At 42.7% G+C, this 19,446-nt stretch overlaps 1 protein-coding gene across 3 annotated transcripts in view; it reads right to left on the bottom strand.

Annotated features, from left to right (window-relative positions):
* The window catches only part of LOC115099984 (carboxyl-terminal PDZ ligand of neuronal nitric oxide synthase protein-like), a 560,668-nt gene that overhangs the window by 357,905 nt on the left and 183,317 nt on the right, over positions 1-19,446 (bottom strand). For all 3 annotated transcript variants that reach the window (XM_029618101.1, XM_029618104.1, XM_029618102.1), the window contains one exon: positions 2,925-2,983. In XM_029618101.1, the coding sequence (XP_029473961.1) occupies positions 2,925-2,983 (59 nt within the window). Of the gene's footprint in view, positions 1-2,924; positions 2,984-19,446 lie in introns of those variants that run through there.

Raw genomic sequence — 19,446 nt, 5'->3', positions numbered from 1 at the left:
AGCCGTTTGGCGCAGGCCCTCTAACAGGGGATTCATTCTAGGTTCCCCTGGGGTGTCATGGCCCGGGATATCCAGTTCTGACAGGCATTGAGAGACCAGGCCTGGGAGATCCTCTTTCAGAAAGAATCGCCTCATGGTTCGATATGGTTCAATCCCCGAGGGAAGTTCTCCCTCCTCGGAGGGGGGGGCTCCTCGTCTTCCTCAGAGCAATCTGAATCCCCATAAGTGGGGCTTCCGGGTGGCGAGTGGCCGTGCCTAGGCCTTGAGGGTCCAGGGGCCGGGTCATCCGGTACGTATGGACCCGTTCGGGGAGCAGACTGCATTGAGACAAAGGCATGAATCCCCTTGAACAATTCCACCCAGGAGAGCGAAGCAGGATCTAGCCTTAGGTATCTCGGGTTCCCTGGTGGCTCACCGCGGCCTGCTAGGGCCGGGGTGTTCCCTGAGGAACTGGCAAGTACGCTGGGCCGCGACCGGTCCTGGCCTGGAACTCCCAGGGCCTCTTCACATTGGGTACATAGGGAGTCTGCTTCCTCGCTCTGTGTAGCTCTGAGGTTGCATGCTGAGCAGAGGCTTAGAGCTGTTATGCCTGAGTCTGGAGGTGCCGGCTCTGCTGACACATGGGCCTCTTACGCTCCCATCCTTTGTAATATGCGAGAATCAACGTGCGCTTATTGGCTGGCGCCTATGAACGTGCGCCTATGAACAGGCGCTTAGCAACGGGCGCTTAGCAACGGGCGCATAGAAACGGACGCCTATCAACGTGCGCTTAGCAACGGGCGCCTAACCGTGTGCGACTCTCAACGGGTGCCTAACAGTGTGCGCCTATCAACGGGCGCGTAGCAACATGCGTGCGCTGTTCAACATAAATCAAGGTGACTTCAATCGAACATGCGCCCAAGTATTTTCGGGCGCCTAACATATACGCCCTTCGCCTGTGCGCTCAGTCTGGCCTGAGCGCTAGAGCGCGGTGACAAACCAGGGCAAAAGGCGACGGCGAGCAGGCAGGCAAAATGGCGACCTCCTTGGCGGGTTGCCACGTAGGCAGACTCCGCTAATCCTCGCTTCCTCGGAGACCAACAAGTAAAGATGTACGCCTTACCCTTGTCTTCGGCGCTTCCCGGCTGCGACCCGGGCGGTCTCCGGCTGCGGGGGGAGAGGGTGATTACCGTCACCACCGCGCTCGAGGAAGTGCACCCGCTGCCTCTAGGCCGCGCCCGAACTCGTCTCGCTCGGGGGCCAAGTCCGTGCCGGGACCGAGGCTGCCTCTAAGCCGCGCCCGAGCCCTTCTCACTCGGGGGCTAGGTCCCTGCCGCGAGCCGGCCACCGGACCGAGGCTCTTACTTCCGAGGGACCACGGAAATCGCCTCGGGAAACTCAACTGGGGGAGGGACCGAATGGTATCACCGCAGGAATGCGGGGCTCGTCTTCAGGTAGGTTTCTTCTATGAATTTAGTCGTTAGAATTTGGAAAAACGCTCAGCGAGCGTGAGGTAGCTCCAAACTGCTTTGGAGACGGAAATTACTGAATTGTTGCACTTCCTGCAGGGGTATATGTACCCGTGCTGACGTCAGATCAGTCTCCAACTGCTAGCACGAGCACACTATACCCACTTGTTTTGAGTCCATCTGCTACACGCTAGGAAAATGCCTTTTAAACATAAACACATTCTATTGTGGATTGAGAACTGGTTAAAGGATAAAAAACTAAAAGTACAATTAATCAGTTATCTCATTGGAGAAAGTTAAATACGGAATATTACAGGGATCTGTACTGGGTCCATTGCTTTTATTATATTTATAAATGACCTAGAGATGGGAATGCCGAATGAGGTGATCAAATTATTCAAAGTTGTTAACCACAATACATTTGTGAGAAATTGCAAGAGGACCTTGCAACACTGGAAGACTGGGTATACAAATGGTAGATTACATTTATTCATTTAGTTCATTTAAAAGATTTGTTACCAACACTTCCAAACTTCAGGGCGGCGTACAATAAAAATATCCCTAATAATGTGGTCACACAAATATACAAATGAGCTGATATTTAAGGTGGACAAGTGCAATGTGATGCATGTAGGAAAGAGCAACCCAAATTATAGCTACATAATGCAAGGTTCCATATTGGCAATCACCACCCAGAAAAAGGATCTAGGTGTTATCATTGAAAATGTATTAAAAATCCTCTGCTTAGTGTAGCAGTGGCCAAGAATGAAAATAGAATGCTAGGAATTATTAGGAAAGGAATGGAGACTAAAACAGAATATCATAATGCCTCTGTATCACTCCATGATGCAACCACATGAATGCTGCGTGCAGTTCTGGTCGCCACATCTCCAAAAAGATACAGTGGAATTAGAAAAGGTATAGTTAAATGCAACCAAAATGGTAAAGGGGATGGAATGTGTCCCCTGGGAGGAAAGGCTAATGAGATTAGGGCTCCTCAGCTTGGAGAAGAGACAGCTGAAGGGAGATATGATAAAGGTCTATAAAATGAGTGGAGTGCAACAGGTAAACATGAATCAGTTGTTTACTCTTTCAGAAAATACAAAGCCTAGGGAACATTAAATGAAGTTTTTAGGTAATACATTTAAGACAACAGAACATTTTTTATTCAATATAATTAATTATGTAATTCGTTGCCAGAGGATGTGGTAAAACCTGTTAGTGTAGCTGGGTTTAAAAAAGGCCCAGACAAGTTTTTGAAAGAAAAGTCCATAAACCATGAATAAGGTGGATGAGGGGATATCCACTGCTCACCCCTGGAATAAAAAGCATGAAATATATTGACTTCTTGGGGCCCTGCCAGGTACTTGTGAACTGGATTGGCCACTATTGGAAACAGGGTACTGGGCTTGATGGAACCCTCAGTCTGACCCAGTAAGGTAAATCTTAAGTTCTTATTGTGATTCATGTTCTTACCTATAAATTGGATCTTGCATCACCAGCATCTTACTCTCATCCCAGGACAATTCCTTTTTCTGTAATGAAAAAAACTGTCATTTATTTTTTATGCAATAAATTAGGCCTCATATAATAAAGAATAATAAATTAGGCCTCCTATAATGTAAGATGCTGGAGACAGAAGTTTGTGTGTTTTGTTTTAAACAGGTAGTCAGAAAGGCAGGCAACAAACAGAAGTTTGAGTGTTTGTATTTCCCAACCTTCCCACCCCTCTCCCACCTACCATTAGCTCAACCTTTAATATACAGGCAGGTGTCACTTACACACTTTAAAAAAAAAAAAATCAGCCTTTTAACTTAAACTCAGAAATTCCCCACACCTTATCAAGTGTTTGATCATTCCCTTGTAGGTCACTACCAGATATATAGTGAATATGTTAATACATTTAAATGACCCTAATTAAACGTAATCCTGCACCCACAGGAAGCTAAAACTTAACTAGGAACTGAACAAATTTAAGATGAAGGCAGCAGTCTAGTCTTTTGCATCAAGTGTCATATGTATGATTTTTTATCTGCCAGTGAGAAGTTGTACGTGTGCATCCGATGCAAAGAGCTCCCGTCTCTCAGAGAACGAGTCTATCTCTTGAGGAGCTGAAGCAGAAGAGAGGTATATAAATAAGACTTTCAGGGACATAGTAGCCAAGTCCCAACCCCAGTCTGGCAGCCCTGGTGCTGCCTTGGAGGAGGAAGGTCTCATGATTGGAGAGCATCAAACTGATGCAGTAGGAAAAGATCCTGTAGCAAGGACCTGCTTTCCAGGTGTGCACTGTCCTCTCACATTGAGGATGTGTCTCCCACGGCTACTGTCCAGGAGGAAAGGGTTAGGTCAGTTGTCATAGTTGGTGATTCGATTGTTAGGAATGTAGACAGCTGGGTGGCTGGTGGACATGAGGATCGTCTGGTAATATGCCTACCTGGTGCGAAGGTGATGGACCTCATGCATCACCTAGATAGGATTTTTAGCAGTGCTGGGGAGGAGCCGATAGTCATGGTACATGTGGACGCCAATGACATAGGCAAATGTAGGAGGGAGTTTCTAGAAGCCAAATTTAGGCTCTTATATAGAAAGCTGAAATCCAGAATCTCCAGGGTAGCATTCTCTGAAATACTCCCTCTTCCACACACAGGTCTCCAGAGACAGGCTGAGCTCCAGAGTCTCAATGCGTTGATGAGACTATGGTACAAGGAAGAGGGATTCAGTTTTGTAAGGAATTAGGGAACCTTTTGGAGAAAGGGAAGTCTTTTCCGAAGGGATGGGCTCCACCTTAACCAGGGTGGAACCAGGCTGCTGGCATTACACTTTAAAAAGAAGAAAGAGCAACTTTTAAACTAGAACAAAGGGGAAAGCAGACAGTCGCTCAGTAGCACATGGTTTGCAGGGAGGTATCTTCGAAGAATACTAATGAAGCAGTAGAGTTAGGGCATCCCAACAGAGAGGTTCCATTAATAAGAAAAGTAGCCCAAGTGCCTATAATTAAAAACTCACCTGAGCTAAAAAATTCCAATTTATATTAGTCAACTGAAAAGCAGAATATAAATACAAACAAAAAACACACTTTGAAATGTTTTTATGCTAATGCCAAAAGTCTAAGAAGTAAGATGTGAAAATTAGAGTGTATAGCAGTGAATGATGACAGACTTAATTGGCATTTGAGAGACATGGTGGAAAGAGGATAACCAATGGGATATTTCTATACCGGGGTACAAATTATATCGCAATGACAAGAGGAGCATCTTGGTGGCGGGGTGGTGCTTTATGTCTGGGATGGCATAGAGTCCAACAAGATCTAGCATGAGACTAAGGGGTAGATTTTCAAAAATACGCTCATGCGTACATATGCGCCCTCCAGCCAGTGCGCACACATGTATACCCGATTTTGTAACATGCGCAAGCGCATCTTATAAAATCAGGGGTCGGCGCAGGCAAGGGGGTGCACAATTGTGCACCCAGCGCACGCTGATGCCCACGGGCTTCACCCGTTCCCTTCCCCCTAATCTGACCTTCCCACTCCTTCCCCTAACCCTATCCTAAACACCCCCAACTTTTTATTTTACCTTTTGCGCCTGCCTGGAGGCAGGCGCAAATTGCTCGCGCCGGCAGCCTGCCGGCATGCAATCCTCCAACACAGCGGCAAATGGCCGCTGTGCAGGAGGCCTCTGGCCCCGCCCCTTTTGTAAAGCCCCGGGACTTAGACGCGTCCCGGGGCTTTAGGCTCAGCGCGCTTAGGGCTTTGAAAATCATCCCCTAAATGCACCATCGAATCTTTACAAATAGAAATACCTTGTGTTTTGGGGAAGAGTATAGTGATAGGAGTATACTACCATCCACTTGGCAAAAATGGTGATATGGACAGTGAAATGCTAAGAAAAATTAGAGAAGCTAACCAAACTGGTAGTGAAATAATAATGGGAGATTTCAATTACCTCAGTATTGACTGGATACGTGAAACACCAGGGCATGCTAGAGAGATAAAGTTCCTGGATGGAATAAATGAAAGTTTTATGGAGCAATTGGTTCAGGAACCAATGAGAGAGGAGCAATTTTAGATCTAATTCTCAGTGGCATGCAAGATTTGGTAAGAGAAGTAATGGCGGTGGGGTCGCTTGGCAATAGTGATCATAATATAATCAAATTATATGTTATATGTAACTTTTTCTCCGCATGTTTAGATGGCTTTCCCTTGTTTGATGTAAACCGGTACGATAAGACTGTCTTGAATATCGGTATAGTAAAACTAGTAAATAAATAAATTTTAAATTAATGACTGGAAGGAGGACAGTAAGTATATCCACAGCTCTAGCGCATGACTTCAGTGCCCAGAAAAATCATGGAAAATGTTATAAAGAATAAAATCACAAAACATTTAGGTAGACATTTAAATCTTATGTAAAAGGGTTTCTCTTAGTACACAATGAAGTCCATATAGGCATGTTAAAAACTGTAGTTAAATACAATAACGTATTTTGGATCATAGGACCTTATATATGGCCCCAAAAGCCAACCATCCCCAAAATAAGGGTATTCGAAAAGAAAATATAAAAACCACATAGTCTCCTGTTGATCTCAGGTGTTGACACCCAGCACAGAGAAGTTGCTTCCTGAATTTCTTCTCAGCCTTTTACGGCCCTTTGCCAGCGTGTAGCTTCCTATTGCAATGTAGACTGTTCTGGTTCCTTATTCGGTTTTACTTCAATGCCTTGTTGTCTGAGAAATTTCTCCGCTGTCTCCGGAGACCTCGCAATAAAAGAATAGCCACTGATGTTAAAAGAAAGTCCAAATGGAAAGAGCTATTTATATTTAATGTTTTCAGCCCTCAGTGAATCTGTAATATATTTCATGGTTTTATGCCGCTGCATGTTGTAGACTTGCATTTTTGTACCTTTCCAAGATATATTTCCATTGGTTCTTGCTTTTTGCATTATTGACTCCTTCACAGATAATTATGTAGGCAGGCTATTATATCCCTAGGTTGGTTGTTTCTGGGCCTCCCCAGAGATTGATGAGCTCTGTCTATCAAAGGGTTCAGATGAGTCAAAGTTCAATATAGCCTTGCATATATCCTGAACCAGATTAACATAATTGGTATCTTCCTCTTCTTCAGGCACGTCTCTAAAACGAAGGTTATTTCATCAAAACATTTAAGCACAATCTTAAAACATGGCTGTTCAAACTAGCGTATCCTGACTAATAAACTGACTCCCCACATAGATTCGACACGACCGTCCATTTGACCACCAACCGACCGCTCATTTGACCCTCTCACCTTCTTTTTTCTCTCCCTACCCCATCTGACCCTCTCCCCACCCTTCTGACCCTCGCCCATTCTACACCCCCCACCCTCTCCTTCCCCCCCTTCTTTACCCTAGGTTCCCTCCTCTTCTTCCCCCCCAATCATCCTTATTGCTTATTTAACCTACTTGTTAATATCAACTTGTACATTTGTATATATTTCTCGTATTATTCTCCTCTGCCCTTGTTAATTCCTACCTGTTAATGTTATTATTGTAAAGCCTGTTGCTAATTTATGTTACATTGTGAACCGAGGTGATGTTTTGCAAACGTGCCTCGGTATATAAGAAACCTCTAAATAAATAAATATAAAATAAATCTGTTTCTATTTTCTATATCCTCTAATTTAGAGGACGAGTCCTCAGTTTGTATTAATAGCTGTACCTCCTTAGATTGCCACGTCATCGCAGTGGCCTGATCTTCGGTGGCCTCCTCCAGCTCATGCACATGATCCCCTATATCTTCCACCTCCTTAAGTAAGTCCCCGACCACATCGTGTATTTCTTTTTTAACAGCTGCTATATCCATTTTACTGTCTTTAAACCAGGCTAAGAATTCTTTGCGCGTTGGACCAAGCTCCCTGCCAAAATCCGAAGCAGCCTCGGGAGCCTCTAGATTTTCCGGTGCACTCGCTTCCTCTTCATCTGGGCGGCTAGTTTAGTATGCGCGGCATTGCCGGGATAGGAGAAATCGGCCAGATCGACTGTTCGCCGCTGTGTCCTGTCGTTTACCCAGCTCTTTTGGGCCCAAAATAAGCTCCGGAGGGGACTCGGCTGCTTATTAATCCACTTTTATATTGCTGCCACGCAGAGCTAAAGATTCAGACGGCCATCTGCAAGGGCTGACGTCACTTCCACCCTCACAAAGATATTTAACAGAACTGCTCCCAAACCCATCCTTGTGGCATTCCACTTAATACTGTTCTCTCTTCAGAGTAGGTTCTATTTATCATTACACGTTGCCTCATATCAGTTAGCCAGTTTATAATCCTCTCCATTACCTTGGCATCAACTCCCAAGCTTCTCATTTTATTCATGAGCCTATGTGAGACCGATTCAAATGCTTTGCTGAAATCCAAGTAAATCACATCAAACGCTCTTCCTTGATAAAATACTCTAGTCACCCAAACAAAAAAAATAAATAAATACGATTTGTTTAATAGCACACCTTCCCTTGATGAATCCATGCTGACTCTGGTCCGAGATCCCACCAGCAGAGACTCCAGCAATTTTCCTACCACCGAGGTGAGGCTAATCGGCCTGCAGTTTTCAATGTCCTCTCTGCTACCACTCTTGTGAACCGGGACCACAACCGCTCTTCTCCAATCTTTCAGCACCACACCTATTTCCAGGTTTCTATTGAACAGGTCTTTCAGCAAACCTGCCAGCACATCTGAGCTCCCTTACAATCTTGGGATGTACTTCATTAGGTCCCATGGTCTTCTTCACTTTCAATTTTCCTAGCTCTTCCCATACATTCTCTTTTGTAATCTACCACATGCCTGTCTACAGTCTTCTCTACCAGCAAGAGTCCTTTCTCCAGGGTCTTTTTTTTTAATATTTCTGCCATTTCTTCGACTATCTACACATTGCTCCTAGTCATCTTTCAATTTCACTATACCAATTCACGCCTTCCTTCTTTCTTTGATATATCTGAAAAGTGTTTTGTCACCTTGCTTTACCCTCTTTGGAATTCTTTTTCCCGCTTGACCTTTTGCTGTCCAGATTTCTTTGCTCCCTCAGGGGCGGATCTTCAAAACTCCGCGAATAGCTTACTTTTGTTTGCGCTCCAGGCGCAAACAAAAGTAAGCTGGATTTTAGTAGATACGCGCGGAGCCGCGCGGATCTACTAAAAAACCTGGGTCGGCGCACGCAAGGCTATCAATTTTGTATAGCCGGCGCGCGCCGAGCCGCGCAGCCTACCCCCGTTCCCTCCGAGGCCGCTCCGAAATCGGAGCGGCCACGGAGGGAATCCTCTAACACCCTCCCCTAACCTTCCCCTCCCTTCCTCTACCTAACCCACCCGCCCGGCCCTGTCTAACCCCCCCCCCTTACCTTTGTTGGGGGATTTACGCCTCCCAGAGGGAGGCGTAAATCCCCGCGCGCCAGCGGGCCTCCTCCGCGCCGGGCCGCGACCTGGGGGCGGGTACGGAGGGCGCGGCCATGCCCCCGGACCGCCCAGGGCCATAGCCACGCCCCCCGTACCCGCCCTCAAAACGCTGCCGACACGCCCCCAAAATGGACCGCCCCCGACACGCCCCCCTCGGAGAACCCCGGGACTTACGCGAGTCCCGGGGCTCTGCGCGCGCCGGTGGGCCTATGTAAAATAGGCGCACCGGCAAGCAGGGCTCTGAAAATCCGCCCCTCAGTTTTTAACAGGTATCCTTCCTTATATTCCTCTTTTTGGGATGCTTTATACTTCTTGAATGTTGCTCTTCTTGCCTTTATTTTTCCATCCACTTCCTTTGAAAACGAGATTAGTTTCTTTTTCCTCTTACTTTTGTTAACATTTCTAACATATAGGATTAGTTGACTTTGTAATAGCTTTTATTTGGCCCACTGTGTTTCCATCTCACTCTTTTTCTCCCAGTCTTCTAGTTCTTTCTCCAGTTACATCCCCATTTTGATAAAGTCCATATATTTGAAATTCAAAACTCAAGCCTTTAAGTGATATCTCTGTATCCTATTTATTTGATGATCACTAGTGCTTAGATTAATGTCCAAATGGGCACCTAACACATTATAACCACCAGTGAGCACTATGTTGACCATCTCACCCTGCCTCATGGGTTCCATTACCAGCTGTTTGAACAGAGCCCTTCGAAGGGCATCCACTATCTCTACTTCTTGCAGAATCTGCAGAAGGGATACATCAATCCACATCCAGCAGATTAAAATCTCCAACAAGCAACATTTTTCCCTTCTTTCCCACCTTTTGGATATCTTCAACCAGATCTCTATCCACTTTTTCTGTTTGATTCAGAAGCCTGTAGACCATACCAGTAAAAATGGAAGAACCATCTTTTTTTTTTTTTTTTTTTTTAAAGGACAGCCCATAATGCTTCTTCTCTACCCTACCACTGCATTTTAGTTGCTTGGATATTGTTTTTGATATAAAGAGCTACTCCTCCCCTTTTTCATTCCTCTGTCATCCCTTAAATTATAGCCCAGGATGGCCATATTCCAATCATTAGAACCAGTGTACCAAGACAGCAACAATGTTCAAGTCTGCCTCCATCATTAGGGCCTGCAGGTCTAAGAACATAAAAAATTGCCATGCTGGGTCAGACCAAAGATCCATCAAGCCCAGCATCCTGTTTCTAACAGAAGCCAAACCAGGCCACAAGAACTTGGCAATTACCCAAACACTAAGAAGATCCCATGCTACTGATGGAAGATCCCATGCTACTGGTGCAAGGAAGAGGGATTCAGTTTTGTTAGGAACTGGGGAACCTTTTGGGGAAGGGGGAGTCTCTTCCGAAGGGATGGGCTCCACCTTAACCAGGGTGGAACCAGACTGCTGGCGCTAACCTTTAAAAAGGAGATAGAGCAGCTTTTAAACTAGAACAAAGGGGAAAGCCGACAGTCGCTCAGCAGCGCATGGTTCGGAGAGATGTATCTTTAAAGGATACTAATGATGCATTAGAATTAGGGCATCCCGACAGTGAGGTTCCAATAATTAGAAAAGTAGTCCAAGTGCCTGTAACTAAAAACTCACCTGAGCTAAAAAATTCTAACTTATCCCTATCAATTAAAAAGCAGAATAAAAATACAAACAAAAAACAAACTTTGAAAAGTTTGTATGCTAATGCCAGAAGTCTAAGAAGTAAGATGGGAGAATTAGAATGTATAGCAGTAAATGATGACATAGACTTAATTGGCATCTCAGAGACATGGTGGAAAGAGGATAACCAATGGGACAGTGCTATACCGGGGTACAAATTATATCGCAATGACAGAGAGGAGCAGTCGGGAGGAGGTGTGGCGCTTTATGTCCGGGATGGCATAGAGTCCAACAGGATAAACATCCTGCATGAGACTAAATACAAAATTGAATCTTAATGGGTAGAAATCCCTTGTGTATCAGGGAAGACTACAGTGATAGGGGTATACTACCGACCACCTGGTCAAGATGGTGAGATGGACAGTGAAATGCTAAGAGAAATTAGGGAAGCTAACCAAATTGGTAGTGCAGTAATAATGGGAGACTTCAATTACCCCAATATAGACTGGGTAAATGTATCATCGGGTCACGCTAGAGAGATAACGTTCCTGGATGGAATAAATGATAGCTTTATGGAGCAATTGGTTCAGGAACCGACGAGAGAGGGAGCAATTTTAGATCTAATTCTCAGTGAAGCACAGGACTTGGTGAGAGAGGTAACGGTGGTGGGGCCGCTTGGCAATAGTGATCATAATATGATCAAATTTGATTTAATGACTGGAAAAGGAACAGTGTGCAAATCCAAGGCTCTCGTGCTAAACTTTCAAAAGGGAAACTTTGATAAAATGAGAAAAATTGTTAGAAAAAAACTGAAAGGAGCAGCTACAAAAGTAAAAAATGTCCAAGAGGCGTGGTCATTGTTAAAAAATACCATTCTAGAAGCACAGTCCAGATGTATTCCACACATTAAGAAAGGTGAAAAGAAGGCAAAACGATTACCGGCATGGTTAAAAGGGGAGGTGAAAGAAGCTATTTTAGCCAAAAGATCTTCATTCAAAAATTGGAAGAAGGATCCAACAGAAGAAAATAGGATAAAGCATAAACATTGGCAAGTTAAATGTAAGACATTGATAAGACAGGCTAAGAGAGAATTTGAAAAGAAGTTGGCTGTAGAGGCAAAAACTCACAGTAAAAACTTTTTTAAATATATCTGAAGCAGAAAGCCTGTGAGGGAGTCAGTTGGACCGTTAGATGATCGAGGGGTTAAAGGGGCACTTAGAGAAGATAAGGCCATCGCGGAAAGATTAAATGATTTCTTTGCTTCGGTGTTTACTGAAGAGGATGTTGGGGAGGTACCCGTAATGGAGAAGGTTTTCATGGGTAATGATTCAGATGGACTGAATCAAATCACGGTGAACCTAGAAGATGTGGTAGGCCTGATTGACAAACTGAAGAGTAGTAAATCACCTGGACCGGATGGTATACACCCCAGAGTTCTGAAGGAACTAAAAAATGAAATTTCAGACCTATTAGTAAAAATTTGTAACTTATCATTAAAATCATCCATTGTACCTGAAGACTGGAGGATAGCAAATGTAACCCCAATATTTAAAAAGGGCTCCAGGGGCGATCCGGGAAACTACAGACCGGTTAGCCTGACTTCAGTGCCAGCAAAAATAGTGGAAAGTGTTCTAAACATCAAAATCACAGAACATATAGAAAGACATGGTTTAATGGAACAAAGTCAGCATGGCTTTACCCAGGGCAAGTCTTGCCTCACAAATCTGCTTCACTTTTTTGAAGGAGTTAATAAACATGTGGATAAAGGTGAACCGGTAGATATAGTATACTTGGATTTTCAGAAGGCGTTTGACAAAGTTCCTCATGAGAGGCTTCTAGGAAAAGTAAAAAGTCATGGGATAGGTGGCGATGTCCTTTCGTGGATTGCAAACTGGCTAAAAGACAGGAAACAGAGAGTAGGATTAAATGGGCAATTTTCTCAGTGGAAGGGAGTGGACAGTGGAGTGCCTCAGGGATCTGTACTGGGACACTTACTGTTCAATATATTTATAAATGATCTGGAAAGAAATACGACGAGTGAGATAATCAAATTTGCAGATGACACAAAATTGTTCAGAGTAGTTAAATCACAAGCAGATTGTGATAAATTGCAGGAAGACCTTGTGAGACTGGAAAATTGGGCATCCAAATGGCAGATGAAATTTAATGTGGATAAATGCAAGGTGATGCATATAGGGAAAAATAACCCATGCTATAATTACACGATGTTGGGTTCCATATTAGGTGCTACAACCCAAGAAAGAGATCTAGGTGTCATAGTGGATAACACATTGAAATCGTCGGTTCAGTGTGCTGCGGCAGTCAAAAAAGCAAACAGAATGTTGGGAATTATTAGAAAAGGAATGATGAATAAAACGGAAAATGTCATTATGCCTCTGTATCGCTCCATGGTGAGACCGCACCTTGAATACTGTGTACAATTCTGGTCGCCGCATCTCAAAAAAGATATAATTGCGATGGAGAAGGTACAGAGAAGGGCTACCAAAATGATAAGGGGAATGGAACAACTCCCCTATGAGGAAAGACTAAAGAGGTTAGGACTTTTCAGCTTGGAGAAGAGACGACTGAGGGGGGATATGATAGAGGTGTTTAAAATCATGAGAGGTCTAGAACGGGTAGATGTGAATCGGTTATTTACTCTTTCGGATAGTAGAAAGACTAGGGGACACTCCATGAAGTTAGCATGGGGCACATTTAAAACTAATCGGAGAAAGTTCTTTTTTACTCAACGCACAATTAAACTCTGGAATTTGTTGCCAGAGAATGTGGTTCGTGCAGTTAGTATAGCTGTGTTTAAAAAAGGATTGGATAAGTTCTTGGAGGAGAAGTCCATTACCTGCTATTAAGTTCACTTAGAGAATAGCCACTGCCATTAGCAATGGTTACATGGAATAGACTTAGTTTTTGGGTACTTGCCAGGTTCTTATGGCCTGGATTGGCCACTGTTGGAAACAGGATGCTGGGCTTGATGGACCCTTGGTCTGACCCAGTATGGCATTTTCTTATGTTCTTATGATGCAATTAATAGCAGTGGCTATTCCCTAAGTAAACTTGATTAATAGTAATTAATGGACTTCTCCTCTAAGAACTTATCCAAACCTTTTTTGAACCCAGCTACACTAACTGCACTAACCACATCCTCTGGCAACAAATTCCAGAGCTTTATTGTGTGTTGAGTGAAAAAGAATGTTCTCAGATTAGTCTTAAATGTGCTACTTGCTAACTTCATGGAATGCCCCCTAATCCTTCTATTATTCGAAAGTGTAAATAACCGATTCACATCTACTCATTCAAGACCTCTCATGATCTTAAAGACCTCTATCATATCCCCCCTCAGCCATCTCTTCTCTAAGCTGAACAGCCCTAACCTCTTCAGCCTTTCCTCTTAGAGGAGCTGTTCCATCCCCTTTATCATTTTGGTTGCCCTTCTCTGTACCTTCTCCATTGCAACTATATCTTTTTTGAGATGCAACGACCAGAAATGTACACAGTATTCAAGGTGCGGTCTTACCATGGAGCGATATAGAGGCATTATGACATTTTCAGTTTTATTAACCATTCCATTCCTAATAATTCCTAACATTTTGTTTGCTTTTTTGACTGCTGCAGCAGTCTGGTATTTTATTGCCCAAATTAAGACTATTTATGGTCATAGCTTTCCAACTTTTCTCCCTTAGCTTGCTACTCTTCCTAGTCATCTTTACTGTTTTTTTGAACTGATTAATTTTCTCCTCCCACTTCCTGTATTGCTTAGGTGACATGTCAATTTCATTGGCTACCTCCTGCCACCTCTACTCTCTACTTTAAATGCCTGATAATGTATGATCTGAATTTCTCATTTAGCATCCTCTTTCCTGCCAAAAGAAAATGTAGGCCATTCTTACCATATAGCCTTTTACTGCTCCATACATGATCCCAGCCTCCAATGTATCCAAAACCACATATGCCCGATATATGTTCTGAGTTTCTCACTTAGGATCCTTTTTCCTGTCACAGACAGATGCAGGCTGTCTTTGCTGTATAGTCTTATCATCCTATACACAGCCTCAACTCCCAATGTGTCCTAATCCTTCTTTACACCAGGTTTTCAGCCATGTATTGAAGCTGACTACATGACAACATATCTTCCCTTTCAATGCTCAGGTAATGTTTCTGAAAAGGCAGTAATCTGTGTCCAAGCTGCTTCCCTAGATTTTGGAAATCTCCCTTTACTGCTTGGATACTGTTTCCAGTGAAGTCACTTGTCACCAGATGGATAACATCAGCTCTATATTCCTTACTTACTTTCTTAATGGTACTGACAATATGGTTTGTATTTTTGCCAGCTGATGATTTTAGAAGGCATTTTACTATTGTGTGTCTCTCAAAATGAGTCCACAAATTAAAGTCCCTCAGCAGATTAGAAAGTCCCTCAGCAGAATGAGCTTTCTTTTAAGGTGTTTGGTAGCACTTTGTGGCTTCTGTTGGACTCTGCTGAAATTTTCTCCCAGCAAATGGGGCGTTATGTTTTGATGCTTGTTGACATTATGCGGTTTCAGAATGCCTTGAATATCTCTCTTTTCATATGACATATGAAGAAGGAGAAGTCCATTAACTGCTATTAATCAAGTTGACTTAGTGAATACTGGCATTAATAGCATGGGATCTTCTTAGTGTTTGGGTACTTGCCAGGTTCTTGTAGCCTGGTTTAGCCACTGTTGGAAACAGGTTGTTGGGCTTGATGGACCCTTGGTTTGACCCAGTATGGCAATTTCTTATGTTCATTTTTGGAACATCTTCATTTTCCAGTGCAGAAAAGCTGTTTTGTATGGGTATCATTTGGAAGCGTGGATGTCCCCTGGTCACAGGTATTAATCCTTCCAGAGCCCACTGTAATCCATTTATTCATGGGTTCCTCAATCCTCTTTGGGTGAAAGGGCATATATTCTGGATGCCACACAGTGGGGGAGGTTTTTTTGGGGTTGTTTTTTTTAAAGAAATAGTCAACTCTTTTTTTTTTTTTTTTTATTGCAGATAGTTGGAGGCAAATGGGACAAGCCTCGAGTTTCCAGATGGTCTACCTTAAGACCAAGGTACCACAATTGTTACACAAAATAGCAGTCATTTGTAGGTTTGTTTTACTGCAGAACACCTGTATTGTGAAATTGAGTTTCTAAATACCTTATCTGCCAATCAGTTTTTACCCTTGTACATTTGTACTAAAGCTATAGAAGAAAAACAAGGTTGGGGTAAAATTAAATTCACAAAAGTCAAGCAGCCTTCAAGAAAATATAGCCTGGGAAGCCCATGAAAAGACCAGGCTTTTCTTTTATTTCCACCCATGTTAAAATAACAATTACATATTTAGAATTACAATTACAAAATTTAAGCTTCTTTTCCTGCAAGCTGTGCCTCTTCTACTGTATGAGACCATGGCTTCAACCAAGTTATAGAAAAGCTGTTCTGCTGTCTTGTGGAATACTAGATCCTGAACCCACTTCAGTACTCAGATATTTATTAGCATTCTAGTTTAACCTGCATAAGGATTTCTATATAATTCTCAAACCTGTTAACTTCAAACCCCTACAGGAGTTCCACACATCTTCATTCAGATTCCATTCAGAAATCATTCATGGTCATTATACTAATTCTTAGGCATTTTCCTTATTTCTACTAATCAGAATATTTTTTTCATTATCTATGAATGTATAAAAACACTTTGCAGCCTCCATTATTTGCATAGCAACCACATGCCAGTCTTTCAACCTACAGGGGCAGGAATCTCCAGGATCAGCTGGTCCATACAATGTTTTCTAGCCATATGAATGTATCTGATGTGGAAGGTGGGCATAGCCCATGTGGACATTGCACTATGTGTACCCACACCAATGCAATCTCTGTGTTTACTCATCCTAACATGGGCTGTGTTTTTCGACTACGTGCAAAATCAGACAGTACAACTAAGTTGTGTGGTATACACTGTGCAATGCCCTTGCCCCCTTTTGTATGTGGGAAAGACCACTCGGATGGTAAAGACGAGGATAATTGAACACTGCTCTAACATCCGTCTCTCGAGAATAGACGAGCCACTGGTAAACCACTGGTCTCAAAGTAATCATGTCATCTCTGACCTTTTCTTCTCAGTATTGGAGGTAGTCCCCTGCCATCCTAGGGGGGGAGACTATCCTGAACTGCTGGGAAGAAGAGAGCAGAGATGGATATTTACCCTTAATACCATCAGCCCGACAGGCTTAAATAAGGAAATTGAGTGGCATTTATTTGGTTGAGTGTGCGCTCCGTTCTGATTGGTTCAGGGATCTCGCAATGTAATTCTGTTTGGCGCCAATCCTGCTCTTTAAAAGTTTGGTACTGCTGAGGGCGCTCGCGCTCCATATCTGTTTTCAAAGGAATGTACCCTATTTTTGTTCACTGTTTATAACATGTAGCCCTTTGTTTTGTGGTCTACCACTTGTATTTGTTTTTGTTATAGATTATATTGTAATGAAGGTCCCTACCGATGCAGCAACAGCTAAACACGGGACCGTGTCGGGGGACTTATACAAATGATTTTTGATATATGTGGAGTTGCCGATTATCAACTATATTGTGCAAATAATAACAATAAAATCACATTTGAATATTGGTGGATCTTAAAAGATATATTCTTGCACCATTGTCTTTGGTTACTTGCTGATGTGCAAGGCTTGCTTCGTGGATTTGAAGATTTCAATTACCCCAATATTGACTAGGTAAATGTAACATCAGGGCTTGCTAGAGACATAAAGTTCCTGGATGTAATAAATGATTGCTTCATGGAGCAATTGGTTCAGGAACCAACAAGAGAGGGAGCTATTTTAGATTTAATTCTTAGTGGAACGCAAGATTTGGTGAGAGAAGTAACGGTGGTGGGGCCACTTGGCAACAGTGATCATAACATGATCAAATTTAAACTAATAACTGGAAGGGGGACAATAAGTAAATCTGCAGCTCTAACACTAAATTTTAAAAAGGGAAACTTTGATAAAATGAGGAAAATAGTTAGAAAAAAACTGAAAGGTGCAGCTGCAAAGGTTAAAAGTGTTCAACAGGCTCGGACATTGTTTAAAAATACAATCCTAGAGGCACAGTCATATGTATTCCACACATTAAGAAAGGTGGAAGGAAGGCAAAACGATTATCGTCATGGTTAAAAGGTGAGGTAAAAGGCTATTTTAGCCAAAAAAACATCCTTCAAAAATTGGAAGAAGGATGCATCTGAAGAAAATAGGATAAAACATAAGCATTGTCAAGGTAAGTGTAAAACATTGATAACACAGGCGAAGAGAGAATTTGTAATGAAGTTGGCCATAGAGGCAAAAACTCATAATAAAAACTTTTTAAAATATATCCAAAGCAAGAAACCTGTGAGGGAGTCGGTTGGCCCATTAGATGACAGAGGGGTTAAAGGGTCACTTAGGGAAGATAAGGCCATTGCAGAAAGACTAAATGAATTCTTTGCCTCCGTGTTTACTAATGAGGATGTTGGGGAGATACCAGTTCCGGAGATGGTTTTCAGGGGTGATGAATCAGACAAACTGAACGAAATCACTGTGAACCTGGAAGATGTAGTAGGCCAGATTGACAAACTAAAGAGTAGCAAATCACCTGGACCGGATAGTATGCATCCTAGGGTTCTGAAGGAACTCAAAAATGAAATTTCTGATCTATTAGTTAAAATTTGTAACCTATCATTAAAATCATCCATTGTACCTGAAGACTGGAGGGTGGCCAATGTAACCCCGATATTTAAAAAAGGCTCCAGGGGTGATCCGGGTAACTATAGACCAGTGAGCCTGACTTCAGTGCCGGGAAAAATAGTGGAAACTATTCTCAAGATCAAAATCGTAGAGCATATAGAAAGACATGATTTAATGGGACACAGTCAACACAGATTTACCCAAGGGAAGTCTTGCCTAACAAATCTGCTTCATTTTTTTGAAGGGGTTAATAAACATGTGGATAAAAGTGAACCGGTAGATGTAGTGTAATTGGATTTTCAGAAGGCGTTTGACAAAATTCCTCATGAGAGGCTTCTACGAAAACTAAAAAGTCATGGGATAGGAGGCAATGTCCTTTCATGGATTACAAACTGGTTAAAAGACAGGAAACAGAGAGTAGGATTAAATGGTCAATTTTCTCAGTGGAAAAGGGTAAACAGTGGAGTGCCTCAGGGATTTGTACTTGGACCGGTGCTTTTCAATATATATATATATATATATATATATATATATATATAAATGATCTGGAAAGGAATACGAAGAGTGAGGTTATCAAATTTGCGGATGATACAAAATTACTCAGAGTAGTTAAATCACAAGCAGACTGTGATACATTACAGGAGGACCTTGCAAGACTGGAAGATTGGGCATCCAAATGGCAGATGAAATTTAATGTGGACAAGTGCAAGGTATTGCATATAGGGAAAAATAACCCTTGTTGTAGTTACACGATGTTAGGTTCCATATTAGGAGCTACCACCCAGGAAAAAGATCTAGGCATCAGTGTGCTGCAGCAGTCAAAAAAGCAAATAGAATGTTAAGAATTATTAGGAAGGGAATGGTTAATAGAACGGAAAGTGTCATAATGCCTCTGTATCGCTCCATGTTGAGACCGCACCTTGAATACTGTGTACAATTCTGGTCGCTGCATCTCAAAAAAGATATAGTTGCAATGGAGAAGGTACAGAGAAGGGCAACCAAAATGATAAAGGGGACGGAACAGCTCCCCTATGAGGAAAGGCTGAAGAGATTAGGGCTGTTCAGCTTGGAGAAGAGACGGCTGAGGGGGGATATGATAGAGGTCTTTAAGATCATGAGAGGACTTGAACGAGTAGATGTGACTCTGTTATTTACACTTTCGAATAATAGAAGGACTAGGGGCATTCCATGAAGTTAGCAAGTAGCACATTTAAGTCTAATCGGAGAAA

Source organism: Rhinatrema bivittatum, chromosome 10, assembly GCF_901001135.1.
Source record: "Rhinatrema bivittatum chromosome 10, aRhiBiv1.1, whole genome shotgun sequence".
Classification (NCBI taxonomy): Eukaryota; Metazoa; Chordata; class Amphibia; order Gymnophiona; family Rhinatrematidae; genus Rhinatrema; species Rhinatrema bivittatum.
The sequence above is the reverse complement of the archived record's forward strand: the minus strand, read 5'-3'. Positions and strand labels throughout refer to the sequence as shown.